The 19,313-nt window shown below is 41.7% G+C and overlaps 1 protein-coding gene across 1 annotated transcript; it reads left to right on the forward strand.

The window, feature by feature from the left end:
* Positions 1-7,211: 7,211 nt before the first annotated feature.
* tkta (transketolase a) lies at positions 7,212-16,862 on the forward strand (the record flags this gene model as incomplete). The annotated part of the gene is made up of 14 exons (XM_083770648.1): positions 7,212-7,318; positions 9,337-9,454; positions 9,629-9,742; positions 9,937-10,034; positions 11,053-11,244; positions 11,509-11,627; positions 11,766-11,962; positions 12,263-12,427; positions 13,738-13,894; positions 14,343-14,473; positions 14,611-14,694; positions 15,006-15,099; positions 15,443-15,565; positions 16,553-16,862. 14 exons carry the CDS (start codon positions 7,212-7,214, stop codon positions 16,738-16,740), a joined length of 1,887 nt encoding a protein of 628 aa, XP_083626774.1. The 3' UTR covers positions 16,741-16,862.
* Between the last annotated feature and the right edge of the window lie 2,451 nt (positions 16,863-19,313).

The raw sequence follows: 19,313 nt of genomic DNA on the forward strand, positions 1-19,313 counted from the left end.
ACCAGCCATTTATAACAGCTGTTCACAATGATTGCCTTTGCTAAATATAACCAAACACAATTAGCTGTAAATGTAACTAAAAACTCTGGTTACTTCTAGCTCAGTGTTCATTTAACTATGAGGGTGTAAAAAAGGATCCTTACAGATCAATGTATTTCACTCAGTTAAATTGTTGAATTAAAACTATTTTAGTGTTACATTCTGGTGTATTAATATGGTCTTTTTACACTACGTGAACTAATGACTGTACATTTGTATATCGGATACTCATTAACGATATTGAACATTTATGAGCTGTGTTCATACTGATGATCATATATTTATGATGATCTTTATTGACTTGCCAACCACTTTCAACCTGGCATCTCTATTTTGGGATATATGTCATTATAGGCCACATTTTAAAATTGTCTTTTGAAAATGTAAAATTATCACAATTTAAAAAAAATAGTGACAATACGGATGTGAGCTTGTAGCTCTGCTATATTCACTATTAGTTACATATAGGACTTAAAAACCTAAAATGGTTGGTTAAAAACAAAATATATTAATCATCCCTTCATCAATCATCTCCTTTCTCACTCTATTAACGTAAGGAGGTCATACTGTAACTGGCTGGTTGCACTCATCCCTCTGGGACCCATTATATTTGAGAGGGTCAGCATTTTGCCCTTCTCCAATATGGAATTTGGATGCAGTTGCAGACATTACATTCATGCTTCTTCATAAATATACACACTGGCTTTTTTTATTCTGCCCTCAAGAATGGTTTGTCTTTGTCCTTCTCTTGAGATGTTCTTGACCTGGTTTTCTTCTATACCGAGTACCGACAGAGATCACCTCATGGTGACTATGGTGGTATTGCTATATTTTATAATGTTTATTTCACCTGAAATGACTCACTTTTTACGCTCTTTCTTTCCTGTGTGTGTGTGTGTGTGTGTGTGTGTGTGTGTGTGTGTGTGTGTGTGCGTGTGTGTGTGTGCGTGCAAAATATACAGCTTTTGTCCCCACTCAATATTTGCCATTGACAATGAAAGGAGAAATTAGGTCAAATGTCCGCCAAATATGACGTCAATTTGTGGCAGACAAACATTAAATGCCATTGACAATGAAGGGAAATTTTACATCACATGTAGACGAGCAAATCGGCTAACCATTCACATAAATTCAGTTGTTCATGACTCATGAGATGATGTATGATGATGATGATAAGAGCGCCCCTCACTTCACATGGGTGTGAGTTTTTATAATGCTAGATGTTCAATCAGTGTTTTTCATCATCATAATTCACAATACACATCTAATATTACATAGTTTCTGTTGTGTATGACATCAGTGCATGTGGATCTCCATATATGTGCATTTGGTATACGTTGTGAGTCTGTATGATATCAGTGCCTCCATATATGTGTATATACTCAAGAAGTTAGAGTAAGCAACTTCATGTTTTCCGGAGGAAAGCATGCAAGGCACCAACCTGCTCATCAGGAGCAGTTAGGGTTCAGGGTCTTGCTCACTTTGACCCGTAGCAGGGATTGAACCTGGAAACTTCTGATTCCAAGGGCCACTCTACCTCCTGAGCCACTTCCAATTGACATGGAGATCATTTAAGATCCTTATATGATTTGTTTGAGTCTGATGTCACAATGACATTATTTGGGTCTGATATCCTTTGATAAAGTCATCAAACTCTAAACTGATAACACCAAAAAGTCCTTGCGGTCTTGTTTCCTGCTGTCTCCAATCTCAGCCTCTCCATAATCAAATGACCATTTGGGACACGAACAGTTTCCGGGTTAAGATGGAGAACCCAGTGTCAAGTAAGGTGCAGTGGGAACTCTATAGATGGTATGCACGTGACATCATCACAGCCCATACATACACACACACACATACACAGCCCATACATCCAAACAGAAAAGTCCTATCTCATTGTATTAAACGGACGTTAAACTCACTTTGCCACTTGATTTGCCATTCACTTTATGCATGCACATACCCTCTATATATGGTTATGTCTGAGTCATAGTGACGTGGTGGTCACCGAGTGTGTGTGTGTGTGTGTGTGTGTGTGTGTGTGTGAGAGAGAGAGCATGTGTGTTGCCGAATGTCTCACTTTATTGGTGCATGTCAAATGAGTTACAGGACACGCCATGCAAGATGTATCACTCTCATTCACCTAAAGACAATTTTACACTGAACAACATTATCAGCTTTGTTTTGGATAGAGACATTTGCCAAAACATAAAATATCAAATATTTAGACCTGAACATAAATTATAGTATTGCAGTAGCTACATAACCATGTGCACTCACGCGATGATCACTGGTTTTGCATGTTTATGTGCATCAATGGTTTTGAGTCATGGTGTGTGTGTGTGTGTGTGTGTGTGTGTGTGTGTGTGTGTGTGTGTGTGCGCGCTTGCACATGTGTGTGCACGCGCATGTGTGTATGTGTGCGTGCATGCACAAGCAAAATCCTCAGCATTACTTTACATCTGAGAGTACAAGGGTCTGTTTTTACACTTTTTGTGTTAAATAAACACCCAGGGTTTTGCTGTGCAGAGAGGGTGGGGGTTCTTGAAGGAGAGCAGTGGTGATGGAGCTGAAAGCCCTGCAGCACAGCTGTTCTCCCTGTGCATCGTCAACTCCACCACGGAGACCACAACACACGCTCAGCTACCCCCCACTCATGCATTCACTTGACTTCTTCATTCTCCGCCCCCTCCTCTCCGCTTTCGTCTCCTTACTTCCTTTCCCAGTTTTCTTGCTGACCTATAGCTGTCAATCCATTGTCATACAGTGATTCTCATTAGACCTAGTTCCTCTGTTTTCTTGCCTTTACTCTTTTGTGTGAAAAAAGAAATGCACCACCCCAGGCATGGTCATGTAATTCTGCTGGGAGGGCAGTAAATGACTGTCTAATTGAATGCTCCATTGATTATTCAATCATAAGTGCTGTGTTCTTGTTGTCATGCTCTGATGGGGGAGGGGGAGCTCCCAGATGGAAGGGTAAGCGCTGTGTCATCATGGTGACCGCAGAGCCATTTAAGGAAATGGAGTGATAAAAGCAGAGTGGAAGGCTCAAGCCTGAAGGTGCATCTGGCATTAAGGCAAAATGTAGCAAAGTCCACAATGTGTTTGTAATTTCCGTGAGAGTGTGGGAATATTTTCACACTCATATACATAGATTAATTTAGTATAGTTGGTGTGTGTGTGTGTGTGTGTGTGTGTGTGTGTGTGTGTGTGTGTGTGTGTGTGTGTGTGTGTGTGTGCATGTGTGTGTGTGTGTGTGTGTGTGTGCGTGCGTGCGTGCATGCGTGCGCGTGTGGCTGTGTGGCCGTGCGTGTGTACAGTGCATGTACTGTATGCCTGCAAATATGAATGCATGTTCACATATTTCTGCTCTTAACCCTCTGTAAGCCAGTCGAGCCGATTGGTACAATATGTTTTTAATTTGGTGCTACTGTGTTCTATTAAGACATTGTCTCATTTGCTCTTCTTTTTCTGCCACCATGATTAAATATAGAAACATTTGTGCGTCTCTCTCTCTCTCTCTCTCTCTCTCTCTCTCTCTCTCTCTTTGAGCATACTTTCGCTTCAGGAAGTGTGCAGTTGTGGGTGTCTGAGATTGGTTGAGGTTCGACACGTGGCACTGTCTTCCCAAGCTGCCATTGGCTGGGACCGGTGGGGCTTTTTGAAGAAAAGTGTTTCTGACGGGGGCCCAGGAGCCCAGAGGAACTGAGGGGAAATGGGACAATGTTGGTGGGAACAAGAGGATGGTAGTCTGGTGGGGGTTGGAGAGATGGCATCACTCACTGTGGCTTGTAGGACGAAGGTGCTATGAAATGACCTCAGAGCTACAGTAGCCTACAGCAAAGGCTGAACGAGAGGATGAACATCATTTTCAACCTTTTTAGTTTCAAGGACCCCCAGTTTGATATACAGAATGTTTATCTCTGGGACCCTGCAATCTTTACTGGAAAAAAATGTTAATTTAACTCTGAGAGTGTACAAAAAAATATACCCAAAAGATGACTTATTTGTTAGGTGAACTACTCTTTTAAGTAGTTACAGAACCATAAGGGTCCATTTGGTTGTGACTATCAATAACTTATTTTGACCCCAGAGAACCCACTAAAGGACCCTTTGTGGGGTCCATGAACCCCACACTGAGAACCACTGGTGTACAAGAGCCATTGACATTAAGTGAGAGCATTTTATAGAGACAGTTATTCACAGAGAACACAGCACACAATCATACAATGTGACTGGACTCAACTTCAATAATACTTTGTATTCTGCCATACAGTGGTGGGCAGGCTTCCATCTAAATGTTAATGAGGCAATGGTTTGATTATATAGGCAAAATAGTAAATACAGCAATCTCATCAAGTAATTTCTGGAGCCTCTCTCCCTGCACTTATTGGGAGACAGTGTCCTCTAGTGGGTAATGTAATGTTTGGAACGCACAAGTGCATTTTTACAACTGAGTGAGTTAAATGAACACCTTTTATTTAAAGGTGAATATTTATTTTGTCACGTGTGGTGTAAAGCCATTAAGAATAGAAAGTGTGCACACTGCACAGGGACTATGAACATAGTCTACTCACTCTACTGTATCATGTCCATGGACGGTCATGACCAGCCTTTTTTTCCGTATTACATCTAAGATGTGCATCTGATCTATTGCAAAATAAATGAAAGCAACCTCTTCTGTTAGTGTTTAGTGTTAGTGTTTTAGGATTGCTAGGATAATGGCAGTTTGTTTCTTCAAACATCCGCCACTCACGCACAGCCTCTACTTATAATTTTAGGGTTCCGTTCTGGATTGTACCACAGATCCAGTTGTGAATGCCATTAGCTCTTCACCAGTGAGTGCACTATTTATTTTTTCCTAGTAGCCAATTATCTTTTACCCACTTTTTCTCCCCAATTTAGTTGTTATGCCAATTGATTCCTCCCCTAACACATTTATGTGTTGTCACTGTTGTTGTACCCTAGTACTGAGTTTTGATTGATTGATTGATTGATTGAAATATTTATTAACAGTTTGCAGAATTACAGTACATTTCAAGCACAAACTCAATACAAAGACTGTTAACTGTGAGTAGACGACCCAATTAAGCATTACACTTGTTTACAAGAGGGTCCACCATGTTCAATTCATCAAAACATTTAGAGACGTACAAAAAGACACTTCTACTGTATATAGTCAAAGAACAGAACAGGAATTCATCATAAAGGAGGTAAAAAGGGAAAAGAAACATATACAGTGAGGGGAAAAGGGGGGGTGGTGGTGGGGGGGATTCAGCCGTCAATTGCAGCCGTCCGTAGGTGCCCTTTGAGAGCGGTTTTGAAGGAGTCAAGGGATTCACATGTCTTAATAACTGTTGGTAGGGCCTTCCACATTTTGGTGGCATAGGAGTGAAAATAATTTAGTCCCTTGTTTGTGCCGAATCTGGGTTGTACATGGTTTGTTGCACTCCCTCTGATATTGTGGGTGTGGACTTCGTTAACATTGAGGAAGTATTTAGACAGGTACATGGGTATCTTGGTGGTGTATCAAATCTTGTGTACCAGACCCATTGCAAGATGCTGTACTCTGTCACCTGGCAGTGAGGAGACCCCACCAGCAGGATGCGTTGTAGAGCCTTCTTCCTCATTCCACGGTCAATGATAGTTTTTACCCTCCCTACCCGGCTTCCCTCTCCCGAACAAAGCCAGTTCTATAAATGCTCTAAGTGCACTAACGTTTTGTAGCACACACATGTTTTGTTTTTCTATTACATTTAGGATCAGTAATATTACTATTAATGACACATTTGTGAATCTTTTCTCTCCACTCTGATTTTTGTACAGTATTAGCCTATATTTAGTCTCTTCCAGATTATCTGTTTCTACATAATTTGAAGAGATTAAACTACAAAAGAAAATCCATTGGGCAGATGGTAAAATGTGCTACATTTCTAACAATTTTGTCCCTAACATCTTCCATGTACTTTCAGATACTGATGCAGTTGAAACAGGTCACATGTACTTCCAACGTTGTCCCGCTAGATGGCAGGCATACCTTCTACTTTAATTCAGCCACATGTCAGATATGGGCAGTATTTTCATCCATGCTAAACCCCTGTATCCACGAACATCTTGGTCCAAATATTTTACGGTAAAATCGTGGAATGAATTTCACTGTAATTTGCACCCATAATTCTTATTACTATGCATTGGAATACAATACAAGAAATAGTATATATTTGAAATGACAGGATATTGTATTATCTTTTTTTATTTTAAGTGACTACCTAACACTGTTTAGAGCTCAGCCTCATATATCATGAGACTACCAGTGGGCACTAGTAGGAAAAGTAGGCACCCCAATGTAAAATTTGCTATTTTGTACGAAATTCAATATCTTTATAATCTATACACATGATTTGAACAAGCCGTACAGTACATCATTATTCACATTGCACAAAAACTATACGTTTAAACTTTAATTTAAAGAGTCGGCAGGGTAAGGTGCAAACGATGCACCTGCTACAAATTGACTCACTTGCAGACCCACATTTCTTTCTTCACTTCGCGTCCCATTGACAACAACATGATGCCCTGGCCAAAGATAGTGTGTGTGTGTGAGGGGCGGGAACAAAGAGATCCCATCAGGTCTGAGTTATGAGTTTGGACAGTGAGGCCGCACAAACAATTGTGGTCTGATGCGTCAAATGTACTCCCTCCCTCCTCCCATTCATCCATCTGCCCCCAACCACACCCCTCCTGCTGTGAGCCCCCATCCCTACCCTCTTCATACAGTAACACCCATCCCACGTCACCGGCGCTCGGCTCCCCCTCCTTTATGTGTGTTTTGTGTGTGTGTGTGTGTGTGTGCGTGTGTGTGTGTCGCTGTGTGCGTATGTACAGTATCTGCACGCACGAAAGGATAAAACCTGCTTGTTCTCCTTTGCATCCCTCTCTCTGCCACTCACACACACACCAGCCGGGTGCATCTCTGCCAGCCCTTTAGCTCTCACGCACTCGCTCACTCACGCACACACACATACCCACTCACACATACACGCACACGCACACACACTCACACACACACACACACACACACACACAAGCACAGACTCGTATACACACACATTCACACAGTTGTTGTTTTCACCCACTTTTTCTGTGGCTGTGGTGCTTGAAATTTTGGCTTCATGGAGGACTATCACAAACCAGACCAGCAGACGGTGCAGGCACTGAGGAACATCGCCAGCCGCCTCCGGATCAACTCCATCAAGGCGACCACGGCTGCAGGCAGTGGGTGAGTCTCCACTACTGACACACATGGTGGTGCACATGTATGGCCAAGTTGACTCAACACAACATCCAATGCACAAAGTCTTACCCTCCTCAGTTTTAATTTCACTCTGATAATGTATAAATGTAACATTTATTTTATACGTTATAATTACTGAGACTGTACATTTATACAATGTCAGTGTTGCAAATGGAGTAATTAACACAGGAATTTACTGCATATTTCTAATATACATATTCTCTCTCAATCTCTCTCTCTCTCTCTCACACACGCACACACACACACACACACACACACACACACACACACACACACACAAAGATACGCATGCTAGTGAAAGGGAACAGCATGTACCGCCTTTGTTCTCATGCTCTAGTGGGAATAAAATGATCATGAGTTCTTTACTAAGATGAGACCATTTCATGTATTGAATATATAGACATAAAATATTGTCTATCCATGTTGTGTAATCGGTACTGTAAAGTTATAGTAAATTAGTAATATTAAAATAATTTAAGCTATTATAATATTATGCATAATGTAAATAATTGTAATTACTTTCACAAATCACAACCCCCAATGGACTGATTTTAGACAGATCTAAATATATGAATAATAAAAAGAAAATATTTTCAGAGAAGTGTGTTCAGATTAATTGTTGATAATATCTTATATATATATTATTCCTTTGTTTTGGATTTCCATTGTATTTTTTTTTCTGCCGTTTCAAGAATATATATTTTTAATATATTAATATCAAGATCTGATTCGGAATTGAAATGCAATGACCTCATTGTCTCATTGTTTGGTAGATGCGTGTTGCACGTGTAGATATGCAGACTGCACGCAGCACGACGCAGTGGGTCAGTGGGAACAATACTATCATCATGCATATTGTACTGTATATGCCTCTGATAGAATCTTTTGTGGAATAAGTTTTAGAAATGTTTTTGGTCAGAATTATGATTAGGAATAGGAACTAGGAGGAACCATGTTCTGCATAGGGGTTTGGCTGTACATTTATTTGGGGTATTCTTTTCTCATTTCTTTTGTGCAAATCTAATCGTAACCATTAGAGATCATTTGATATATGGCTTGATTCATATGGTTCATCAGTGTCTTTGATCACTGATCAAAGAGGCCTACTTACTAAGTATAGGCCAGAGCCTGCAGTATAATAAGTCTCTATTCCATAAGTGGAGTAAGGCGGAACTGTGAAGAGTGGTTATACGAGACTAATTTTAATACTGACTTTGTTTGTTACAAATCGATGCTAAGTGGTGCCCTCTCTGGATGGTTCTATATGACACCTGAAATCTGACTTTATGGGAGGCACATCAATTAAAGTTTAATGGTATGTGATAATTGGAAAACAAATATTTTGCCAACCACCTCCACAGGATGTGAAGGTGATTCTTCTCAGAGTATTCTCACTGCATATCTCACACCAGTTGATTGCTTGCAGAGTAGTCTCGACTCTCGCGTAACCAGACAACTATTCCACAATCTCCGAATGCTATATAGTCTGGAACTACACCTTTTTTATTTCCTTTTCTGCTTAGCAGCAAGCTATATATGCTTAGATGATTTCTATTTATATTAGGATAAATGTGCACGACTGTAAAGACAAAACGGAAGTGGGGAGGAGGCTCCACTTCCGCTTTATATTTTACTCATGACAGCTCTTCCGTTGCTCCAGACTGTATGATGGAAGCATTTGGGAATTGCGGAGGCAACAGTCTGGTAACGCGAGACTACTTGCAAAGGGTAGAAAATAAATTAAAGTTATCCATGATTTGCTGTTTTTATCCTGAATTTCCATTTATTTATTTATAACACAAAGTGATTTACTGGTCGTCATTATGTCCGTAGAATAAGACCTTGACTTTGATATTTGCAAAATAATTATAAGCTTTCAAATTTGAATGAAAATTCCAAATTAAAATGCCTTTTAAACCAATGCCCTGTGCATGTGTGTGTGCGTGTTAGACATTTTATTAACGGAAGCCTCTTTCCTGCAGGCACCCAACATCATGCTGCAGTGTGGCTGAGATCATGTCTGTTCTCTACTTTCACTCCATGAAGTTTCGCCCTGAAGATCCCAGGAACTTCAACAATGACCGTTTCATCCTGTCTAAGGTTTAAAATGTTTTCATATGGCGTGTGTGTGCGCGCATGTGCGTGCGTGTTTTTTATTGTATGCTTCAGCGTGGTTAAAATGAACACTCAGTGTGTGCGTGCGTGTGTGTATATGAGTGTCTATCAGCGTTGTCTGCAGACTGTGACGTCACGGTCGTGTGTATCCGTCCCCAGGGTCATGCCGCCCCTGCCATGTACTCCATGTGGGCAGAGACAGGCTACCTGAAGGAGAGTGAGCTGCTCAGTCTATGCCAGGCTGACTCCACCCTGGAGGGCCACCCCACGCCTGTGAGTGTCCCTATGAGTGTCCCTGTGAGTGTCCTCATGTCAACTGCTATATGCCCTCACACCCCAGGACAGGACTCTGCATTTTATGAAAACAGCCTCATCTTGGTTATAATCAATGTGTGTGTGTGTGTGTGTGTGTGTGTGTGTGTGTGTGTGTGTGTGTGTGTGTGTGTGTGTGTGTGTGTGTGTTTCAGAAGCAGCAATTTGTGGATGTGGCCACTGGCTCTTTGGGACAGGGGCTCGGTGTAGCTTGCGGAATGGCTTACACTGGGAAGTACTTTGACAAGGCCAGGTTAGAGTTCACACACACACAAACACACACACACACACACACACATGCACGCACGCACACACACACACACACACACACACACACACACACACACACACACACACACACACACACTGACCTATTTTCAAAATGTAGTAGGCCTATTCAGCGATGTATTTAATAGTTGGAGGCTTTTAAGCATTTTCTTTTATCTAATTTTGCATGTATTTGGGTGGGGAAGGTTTTTTTTTTTGTACAGTGAGAATATTTCTGGGTGTGCAGTGTGGCTGCATGTTCAGCTCTGCCGATTCTTCTGCTCTAATAATCACATCCCCAGCAGTCATAAAGCCTAATTTAGTACGACGGTGTCGCTTGCAAACAGGAACTGATGTTGAGCTAACATGTCGCATCACTGTGTCATGATGTATGAATGAATTAAACCAGGTTTTCATTTGTTCTTTGTACTATCGCATTTCTCCACACATTAAATGCGTGTTTCCTTTGTACCGGCAGGGTAAGGAAACATTGATGCATGTTAGCTATTTCACAGACGAAAGGTGATAGTGAATTAACCAATAAGGCCTATTTTATTCTTTGTTGTACAATGATGTTGCATGGCAATGCTTGTAGAGCTGCTATTTTCAATATTTTCACATTTATTGAAAGATGTTGCATACATGCCCACAATAGAGATGCCAGGTTGAAAGTGGTTAATCTAGGTTAAAATACTCAGATTATATATACATAAAACACATGTGATGTGTATGTAGACAAAGAATTTAGGGTCAATAATCAAAGCAGTCAGCCACACCCAACTGGCTACCAATCCATTCTGTCAGATTAGCGAAAGTGGACCAATTTGACTGGAAAAGTGTCAGGGACCATTAGCTTGCGACATCGACATGACACTTCTCGCTAACACCCCAACACACGCACACACGCACGCACACACACACACACACACACACACACACACACACACACACATGCGCGCATGCACATTTGATGCAGTCTTTTTTCTTGTTTGTTTTCACCTCAGTTATTCGGTCTACTGCCTGATGGGTGATGGTGAGCTGTCAGAAGGGGCTGTGTGGGAGGCCATGTCCTTCGCCTCCCATTACCAGCTGGACAACCTGGTGGCCATCATGGACATCAACCGCCTGGGCCAGACTGACCCAGCACCACTGCAGCACCACCTGGAGAAATACCAGAAACGCTTCGAAGCTTTTGGGTAAATAATTAATAGAAGAGGCGTTTCAGAGGGTGATGTGCGTGTGTGTGTGTGTGTGTGTGTGTGTGTGTGTGTGTGTGTGTGTGTGTGTGCGTGCGTGCGTGTCTTTTGCATGCTCAACATGAGTCTGCCACATACAATGTGATCGTTATGCGCCTCAATAACACCTCTGGTGTGTGCGTGTGTGTGTTTGTGTGTGTGTGTTTGTGTGTGTGTGTGTGTGTGTGTGTGTGTGTGTGTGTGTCTGTGTGTGTGTGTGTGCAGCTGGCATGCCATCATTGTGGACGGTCACAGCGTGGAGGAGCTCTGCAAGGCCCTGAGCCAGCCACGCCACCAGCCCACCGCCATCCTCGCTAAAACTATAAAGGGCAAAGGCATTCCAGGTACTGTAACATCACAGGGAAGCTGTCAGAACCTTCCCAACTCCCCATACGTCCCAGTCTCTTCTCCCTTCTGGCTTAATTCTGCACTGTGCAGTGTGAGACTTTATATATTGAGGTGGTGTTTGTGTGGTTTCAAAGCTGCAGAGGACAAGCTGGGCTGGCACGCCAAGCCTCTGCCCAAGGACATGGCAGAGGTGGTTATCAAGGACCTGCAGAGTCGCATCGTGAACAGCAGCAAGCGCTTGTACCCTGCTGTTCCCATGGAGGACGCACCGCCCGTTAGCTTGAGGAATATCAGGATGCCCAGCGCTCCAAGCTATAAGCCTGGAGAGAAGGTATATCCCACAATGACCAGTGGTGTGTAGAGTAACTAAGTACATGTACTACTGTACTTAAGTATTATTTTTTTTACTTTACTGGAGTATTTCTCCAATATTTTCTTTACTTTTACTTCTACTCCACTACTTCTCAGAGGCAAATATTGTACTTTTACAACACCATTTTTTGAAAACTTGAGTTACCTTGTAGATTTTGATTATTATTACAAACCATACATTAACCACTTCGGCCATTTGAAAATAGCAGATCTACAAGCCCAAGTTATTTATGACTGATTGATTGGTTTCTCTCTATAGATTTCCACTCGTAAGGCATATGGGATGGCTCTGGCCAAGTTGGGCCGTTACAATGAACGGGTCATCGCCCTCGATGGAGATACCAACAATTTCACCTACTCTGAAATCTTCAAGAACGAGCACCCTAATCGTTTTGTCGAGTGTCACATTGCTCAGCAAAACATGGTACAGTATGACCTCTCCTTTACCCAAACACATTCACCCTATTTTCCCTAAATAATATTTGTTCAAATGTGATTCGCTATTAGGTTCACGTTTAGTCTCCATCTAGCTCTCTGAATCACACATCCAATGTTCAGAATTGGATTTTCCAAATAAAGCTCCTCTCTCTTCACATCCACTGCTGATTCGCTGAGTGAAGTACTCTCTCCTGCCTCCGATTGGCTGAATCCACCCACATGTCTCTTGTCTGTGTGTCTAAGGCTGGATGATTAAATAATTCATTGGGTGTTCCAGCCATGATGTGAGTGACCCATTTACAACACACCGCTCTATGGTGTGTGCAAGGCAGCTGCTGCCTATGGCTGGCTAGCCTCCATCTCGTTTCTGTTTATTTGACCCGAGTAGATTAACATTTTTGGGAGAGACGATCGGGCCCTTCTGGATTTAATGTAGCAGCGCCATTTAATCTAGGTCAGGCGCATGTGTGATGTGAAGCCGTTATGACAGACAGTTTCTGAGGTGAAATATTAATCAGTGCAGAAAGGGTGGGGCCATCTGGCTGCATGCACGACAGTTCTCACAATGTTTCATGTGCAAAGCTGGAACATTCAAATTGTCGAAATTAGACAGGGTTCAATTGTCTGTGAAAGTGAAGCATGAACCTATACAATCAAAGTGTGCATTCTTATTTTTTGTTATTGAATGGAATATATTATATAGATAATTGAAGTATAATGATCAAATTAACAAATGTAATATTTACAATATTTAATATTATAATTTTTTGTATTATGATAAAGCTGTAGCTTCCACATTTAGCAATGGTCAGTTTTTTCAAGCGATTAACGTTGTTTTTTCCTTTGACAATTTTGATAATATTTAGAGTTTTAGACACATTCAGGAGATGAGCTCAGGGATCGGGGAGGGCTTTCAAGACAGGAAAGAGGAAATGATCCTAGGAGGCATGCCAAAGATTCCACTCATATGTATATGACAGTAAAGCGTCTGAGCTTTGATAGAGGATCTCCTCACTGAGACATGACTCTCTTCTAAACTTGATCAGCATCCATCCCTTTATATGACATAGATGCAGGAGATTTTTGCCCTTTTGGATGTTCATTTCTATTAATGCACCGAAAAATGTCGGTCTGTCAGTCAGTCAGTCATTCTGTCTGTCTGTCTGTAGCCTACACTGCGCCAGATGGTAGAGAGTACTCTCTACTGCCACCATCTGGTGAACATCATTTGCTGTTCATATACTGTATTCAGAACGGGTAAGGACTAGTAATAATAATCTTCCGTTTTTCCTATAGGTCAGTGTTGCCATGGGCTGCGCTGCCCGTGAGAGGAACGTTGTGTTTGCCAGCACTCTGGCCTCCTTCTTCACCCGCGCATATGACCAGCTCCGCATGGCTGCCATTTCAGAGAGCAACATCATCCTATGTGGCTCCCACTGTGGCCTGTCCATTGGTTAGTAAACCCTGACAACACACTTCAATCCCTCCCATGTTCTGAACCCTCACACCAATGTTCACCACCTCACACCCAAAAATGAATGTTCTCTGTGTGTATGTGTGTTGTGTATGTGTGTTGTGTACGTGCGTGTGTGTGTGTGTGTGTGTGTGTGTGTGTGTGTCCTTTCTCTCCCTTCCTCTAATGTTGTGTTTCCCTTATACCCCTCACCCCTCACCCTCTTCTGGCGTGCTCCTAGTTCTCAGCCTTCCCCTCTTTCACCTTTCCTGTCTGTCCTGGAAGCTGTCACCAGGGAACCAGGTGTCCCTCTGTTAGTGCAGGTACACTGCATGACACTATGTCTGGACACCTGCATTCATACTGTAGCTGTGAGTTGACCTAGCCAGTATATACTATTCGTGGAGTGGTGATGTGAATACAATTTGAGTTTCTCATGTATTTCCAGGAGAGGACGGTCCCTCTCAGATGGGACTCGAGGACCTGGCCATGTTCAGGGCCATTCCTACGTCAACCATTTTCTATCCCAGTGATGGTGTGTCTACTGAGAAGGCTGTGGAGATAGCTGCAAATACAAAGGTACTTAAAACCTATATAAAACGTTTTCGGGAAAGTGGCTTCCCGAAAACGTATTTATTACATTATCTCGTATGAAATAACTATGAAATATACTGTACAAATCTTTATAACCTTTTGTTATCCTTTTGTGTATGAAGGGTGTTTGCTACATCAGAACTAGCCGCCCAGAGAATGCCATCATCTACAACAGCAATGAGGACTTCCATGTTGGGCAGGCCAAGGTAGAACAACATGTTTTATACTTAGCGGCTGCCAAGTGACAAAAACTGATCTACAAGCTCACAACGCACCCTGATGATAACATCAGGGTGCGTTGTGAGCTGATGATAACATCAGGGTGCGTTGTGAGTTTGTAGGGTTGTGAGCTTGTAGATCAACAATTTTTGTTATTTTAACTAATATTTCATGTATAACAATGACAAGCCCCAAAATAGAGATGCCAGGTTGAAAATCTTTTTTTTCTATATAATGTGAATTCTGGAGTGATGTTTCCTCCTGCATGACTGCCAGTATTTACTTTCCTTCTCACCAGGTCGTTTGCCAGAGTAAGGAAGACCAGGTGACTGTGGTGGCAGCTGGGGTCACCTTGCACGAGGCTCTGGCTGCAGCTGAGCAGCTCAAAAAAGGTAAAGTCTGAGTATTACACAGTATAGGATAGGTACAAAGAGAAGTCCAACACACTTCAGCCAGTTGAAGGTAGAAGGGCTCGTCTGTGCTCACTGCTCAACAGGGACACGTTGACTCAGAGAGAATAATACTATATGGGCACTTCAGAAGAGACTACCCAAATAAAACACTGGAGCACTCGACTGGCCGCTTTGACTTATTTGCTGACATTTCTTAATTGTGTCTTCCTCAGAGTTAAACAGGAAAGTCTGAGGACAATAAGACTAAAGAGAGAATGATGATCTATGGCAGAAAATGCTTTAACAATAGCCTGCCCTATATGATTGTTTTTTTTTCTTCCAGAGAGGATCTTCATGAGGGTCATTGACCCATTCACAGTCAAACCACTGGATTCCAAAACCATTATTGACCATGCCCGCACCACCAGGGGGCGTATCATTACCGTGGAAGATCACTACTATGAAGGTGCATTTTCATGGAATCTATTCATATTTTAGAAGGATTGACAGCCTGTTTTGCATTATGCCTACACATACTATATTATATGTAGTTGAGGCCATCTTATTGGTCTAGGTTCCCAAACATTTTAGCTCAACACAGTGGAAAATAGCCGATCCACAAGTAGTCACTGAGCTTGTAGATCTGCTATTTTTCGCTACTTAATAAAAGTATTTTCCTCAGACTAGTGAATGGATTTTACCCCCTTTTTAAAAGGAATTCTTTTGAAAAAAATGTTTTTTTTTACTTAAATTGTGAGTTTTTGAAAACCATTCATTTTTACCATTAATCTAGGGAAAGAAAAAATAAAGGGCTACTCGTGACCCATAAAAATACCCATATACCCCAGTGTTTGGGAACCACTGGTCTAGAGAGTGTTGTGATGGCCCACTTCTATTGGCTCAGCAACAGAGATGTGATATAAGCCAATGAAATACATCCCGCCATATCACATCTCTGGAGGGAGATAGGAAGACCCAGAGAGGAAGAGTGCTGTCAGATTTCCTTGACTGAGCCTGTGCCCAAGGGGCTTTCTGTGACCTACATAATACTCTAAAATGCCAATCCAATGTGGGCATGCGCCTGGGCACATTAACATAGTGGGGGTGGGCATGGACTGGACCAAAGATATGAGAGGCATTTGTAATCAGCCAGACGTTGAGCATCTAACTGATTTTACCTTAAATATCACAGACCCACATGCATGAATGGGAATGAAAGGTTAGATCTTGAGAGTGGGATTCCAGCACATAGGGCTGTCCTCTGCATTTTGAGTTAATGGATCAGCAGTCTCTGGCTCTGGCTCATTAGAGTAGATGGATATAATTACATACCATCCCCTCCCTATGTCTCGCTTTCTCTATTTAAGAAAATACAGAGAGGTGAATGGCTCTTTCTGAGACAGAGAGACAGTACCCACTGAGTTCTCACACATGACACATTGATTTTCCACAGGTGGCCTGGGGGAGGCAGTGTGCTCAGCTGTAGTCAATGAGTCTGGCTTCAGTCTGCAGCGCTTGGCTGTGTCTCATGTTCCCCGCAGTGGCAAACCCCACGAGCTGCTCAAGATCTACGGCATTGATCGTGACGCCATTGCCCAGGCTGTTCGCAAGATGCTCAGCAACTCTGCCAATGCCAAGTAGACCTCCTCTTGCCTCACCCAACTGTTAAAAAGAAGCAGTATGTTTTCAAGGTGACATGACACCTGACTCCATAATCCCTTCTGTGAATCCCTTTGTGTGTTAAATAAAGTAATGTGAGTTTGTGCCGTACATTTTGAAGTAAAGTTCCACATCTTTTTCTTTTATGCATCTGTCACAAGATACATACACACACCCATATCCGCAACACCAATCCCTGCAATGCCACATCACGTTCTGCTATGATGAGCCAAGAAACATGGCTTCATGGCAGTTTACTGGACACTCATCTTACAATAGTTTCTTACATGTCCTGACTCAACAAAAGTATTAAGTGATGTACTCATGTGTTTTTGAAATGTTCTTTGATATGTCCAACCGAATGCAACTTATGACAATCTATTTTAATACTTTTATATTATTCTGATGTAGTTCTTACTGGGTGGGGCATATAGTAATAGGTGTGTTTATCATGACAACAATCTGTGATAGATTTAAATAGATTTCATGTTAGTAGAAGTAATAATGGAGGGGAAAAAAACAGTTTAGGTAGGCCATAGTCACAGACATCCACTTAAGTTTAACCCATGCTTCGTAAAACCACAATGCACATTAGTAAATCACCGGATGGCATTGAAATAGCAGAAGGTGCTAACATTTTCCATAATATAATCTGCAAGTAGTAATTGGTGTGGATAACAACATATGGGTATAGACAAGACTGAGTAAGGATGCAGTTATAACGGAATGATACAAAGCTTGCTATTGCTCATGAAAATGTGCTTTATTGTGGCCATGAAGATGTTGGTACAGTTACATCTGGATAGTAAACCCCAAAACGGACACTTTATTTGTTATTTGAAAATTTGTATGTACCTTAATTTCATTGAATAAAGTCCTCTGCATTTGCGTTTAATAGTTCATGAGTGATTGGTCTTGTTTTCATCTTTATATTGTACTGTATGCGTTGGGCATTATAAATGATTTGAAATTTTTCAATTTTTCATTTCAATAAATTAAATAAACGTAATAAATTACAGCATCCGGCCATTACCATAAATTATAAATGTATTTCTCAAATCAAACTGTTTGAGGTAGGTTCTTTAGAAAATTAAAAAAAGATGCCAAGATTTGTTCATGAACGTGAATTGTTCCATTGTTACTCTAAAATGCAGTTAGAATTAAGCATAATTATCCTAAATGTCACAGGTCTGCTTGGTGAAAACGTGTTCACTCTACCACCATTTGCCTCTTAAAGAACATTTCTCTCACCTCCCTGTTTAAAAAGATAAATACATTATGAATGAAATCATTTCAATAATATAGTAAGTAAGTATTTAGCTCCTAATGGAATTCACCAACCTTGACCTCAGTCTATCCTGAATCTATTAAATTACTATGGTGTTATATATGTGACGTTATTCTGGGCTGCCTAGTCCTACCAGGCTACCTACCACAGAGAGTATTTCCGTTTTGCTCCTCGACAAGAAAAAATCACATAGGCCTACGTGTGAAGTGAGTAGTGCAACTCTGGGGGTCCCTGGGGGGTCCCCGGAGGTTCCAGACCCACAGGACCACGGCCAGGGTGCCGGCCCGGTTCCGGCGAGCCGCCCCACGTCCGAAACAGTAGAGAAATGACAGAGTTACCATGTGGGGGTCTCTGGGGTTCCCCAGGGAGTCCCCGGGGCGGGTTCCAGGAACATCAAGACCCAGTTGATTGCCCCTTAATTGCATTCCAGTTCATGCAATTAAGATAAAACATACAGTGCTGGTAGAATTCTTGAATGCGATTGTCCATATTCCTGGAAAAAGATACGCCAGAGATAGTTTACTTATAAATACACACCTACATTTAAACTTGTGGTGTGACCATGAAACTGAAGTTGAGTTGAAGTAGGCCTATACTGATGTTGCTGCATGCTATGACACCTGAATTTCTCCACAAGGATCAATAAAAGTTTATCTTTTAAATGTTAATTAGAATAGATAATTGGATACAATGAAAGAGAGAACCTGACAGACAGTGAAAGTCTAACAACAAACCCATTAGCGTCATTAGAGACGCACAAGAAATATAAATTAACAGAGCAATACAAACCATTCAGTATGTTGTCAGTTTCACTAGGAGACAGCAGACAGACTTCCTGAACCAGTCTGGCCAGCCTGTCACTGTCACAGCAATGTCCAATGTGTCCATGAGTGATGATAACAACAGGTCAAGAATGTCCTTATGTCCCTAAGAGCTATAAAATACAGAATGACGTTGACAATGTAAATATGAACTTATATTAATTGCTTATATCAAGGTTCAAGGTACCCATATGACTACTAACAGTAACTACTAATTCTGAAACTCCTTCAGATTAAATCTAAGCGTGAGAAACAGCACCAACAACTGGGAACAGTGCTCTAGTCTAAATTCCCCTGAATGCAATCTGCCACTATTTACACTTCAACACACAAAGGTACATTCCTGCTCACTCACACACACACACACACACACACACACACACACACACACACACACACACACACACACACACACACACACACACACACACACACACACACACACA

Source organism: Protomyctophum parallelum (assembly GCF_964188405.1).
Source record: "Protomyctophum parallelum genome assembly, chromosome: 8".
Classification (NCBI taxonomy): domain Eukaryota; kingdom Metazoa; phylum Chordata; class Actinopteri; order Myctophiformes; family Myctophidae; genus Protomyctophum; species Protomyctophum parallelum.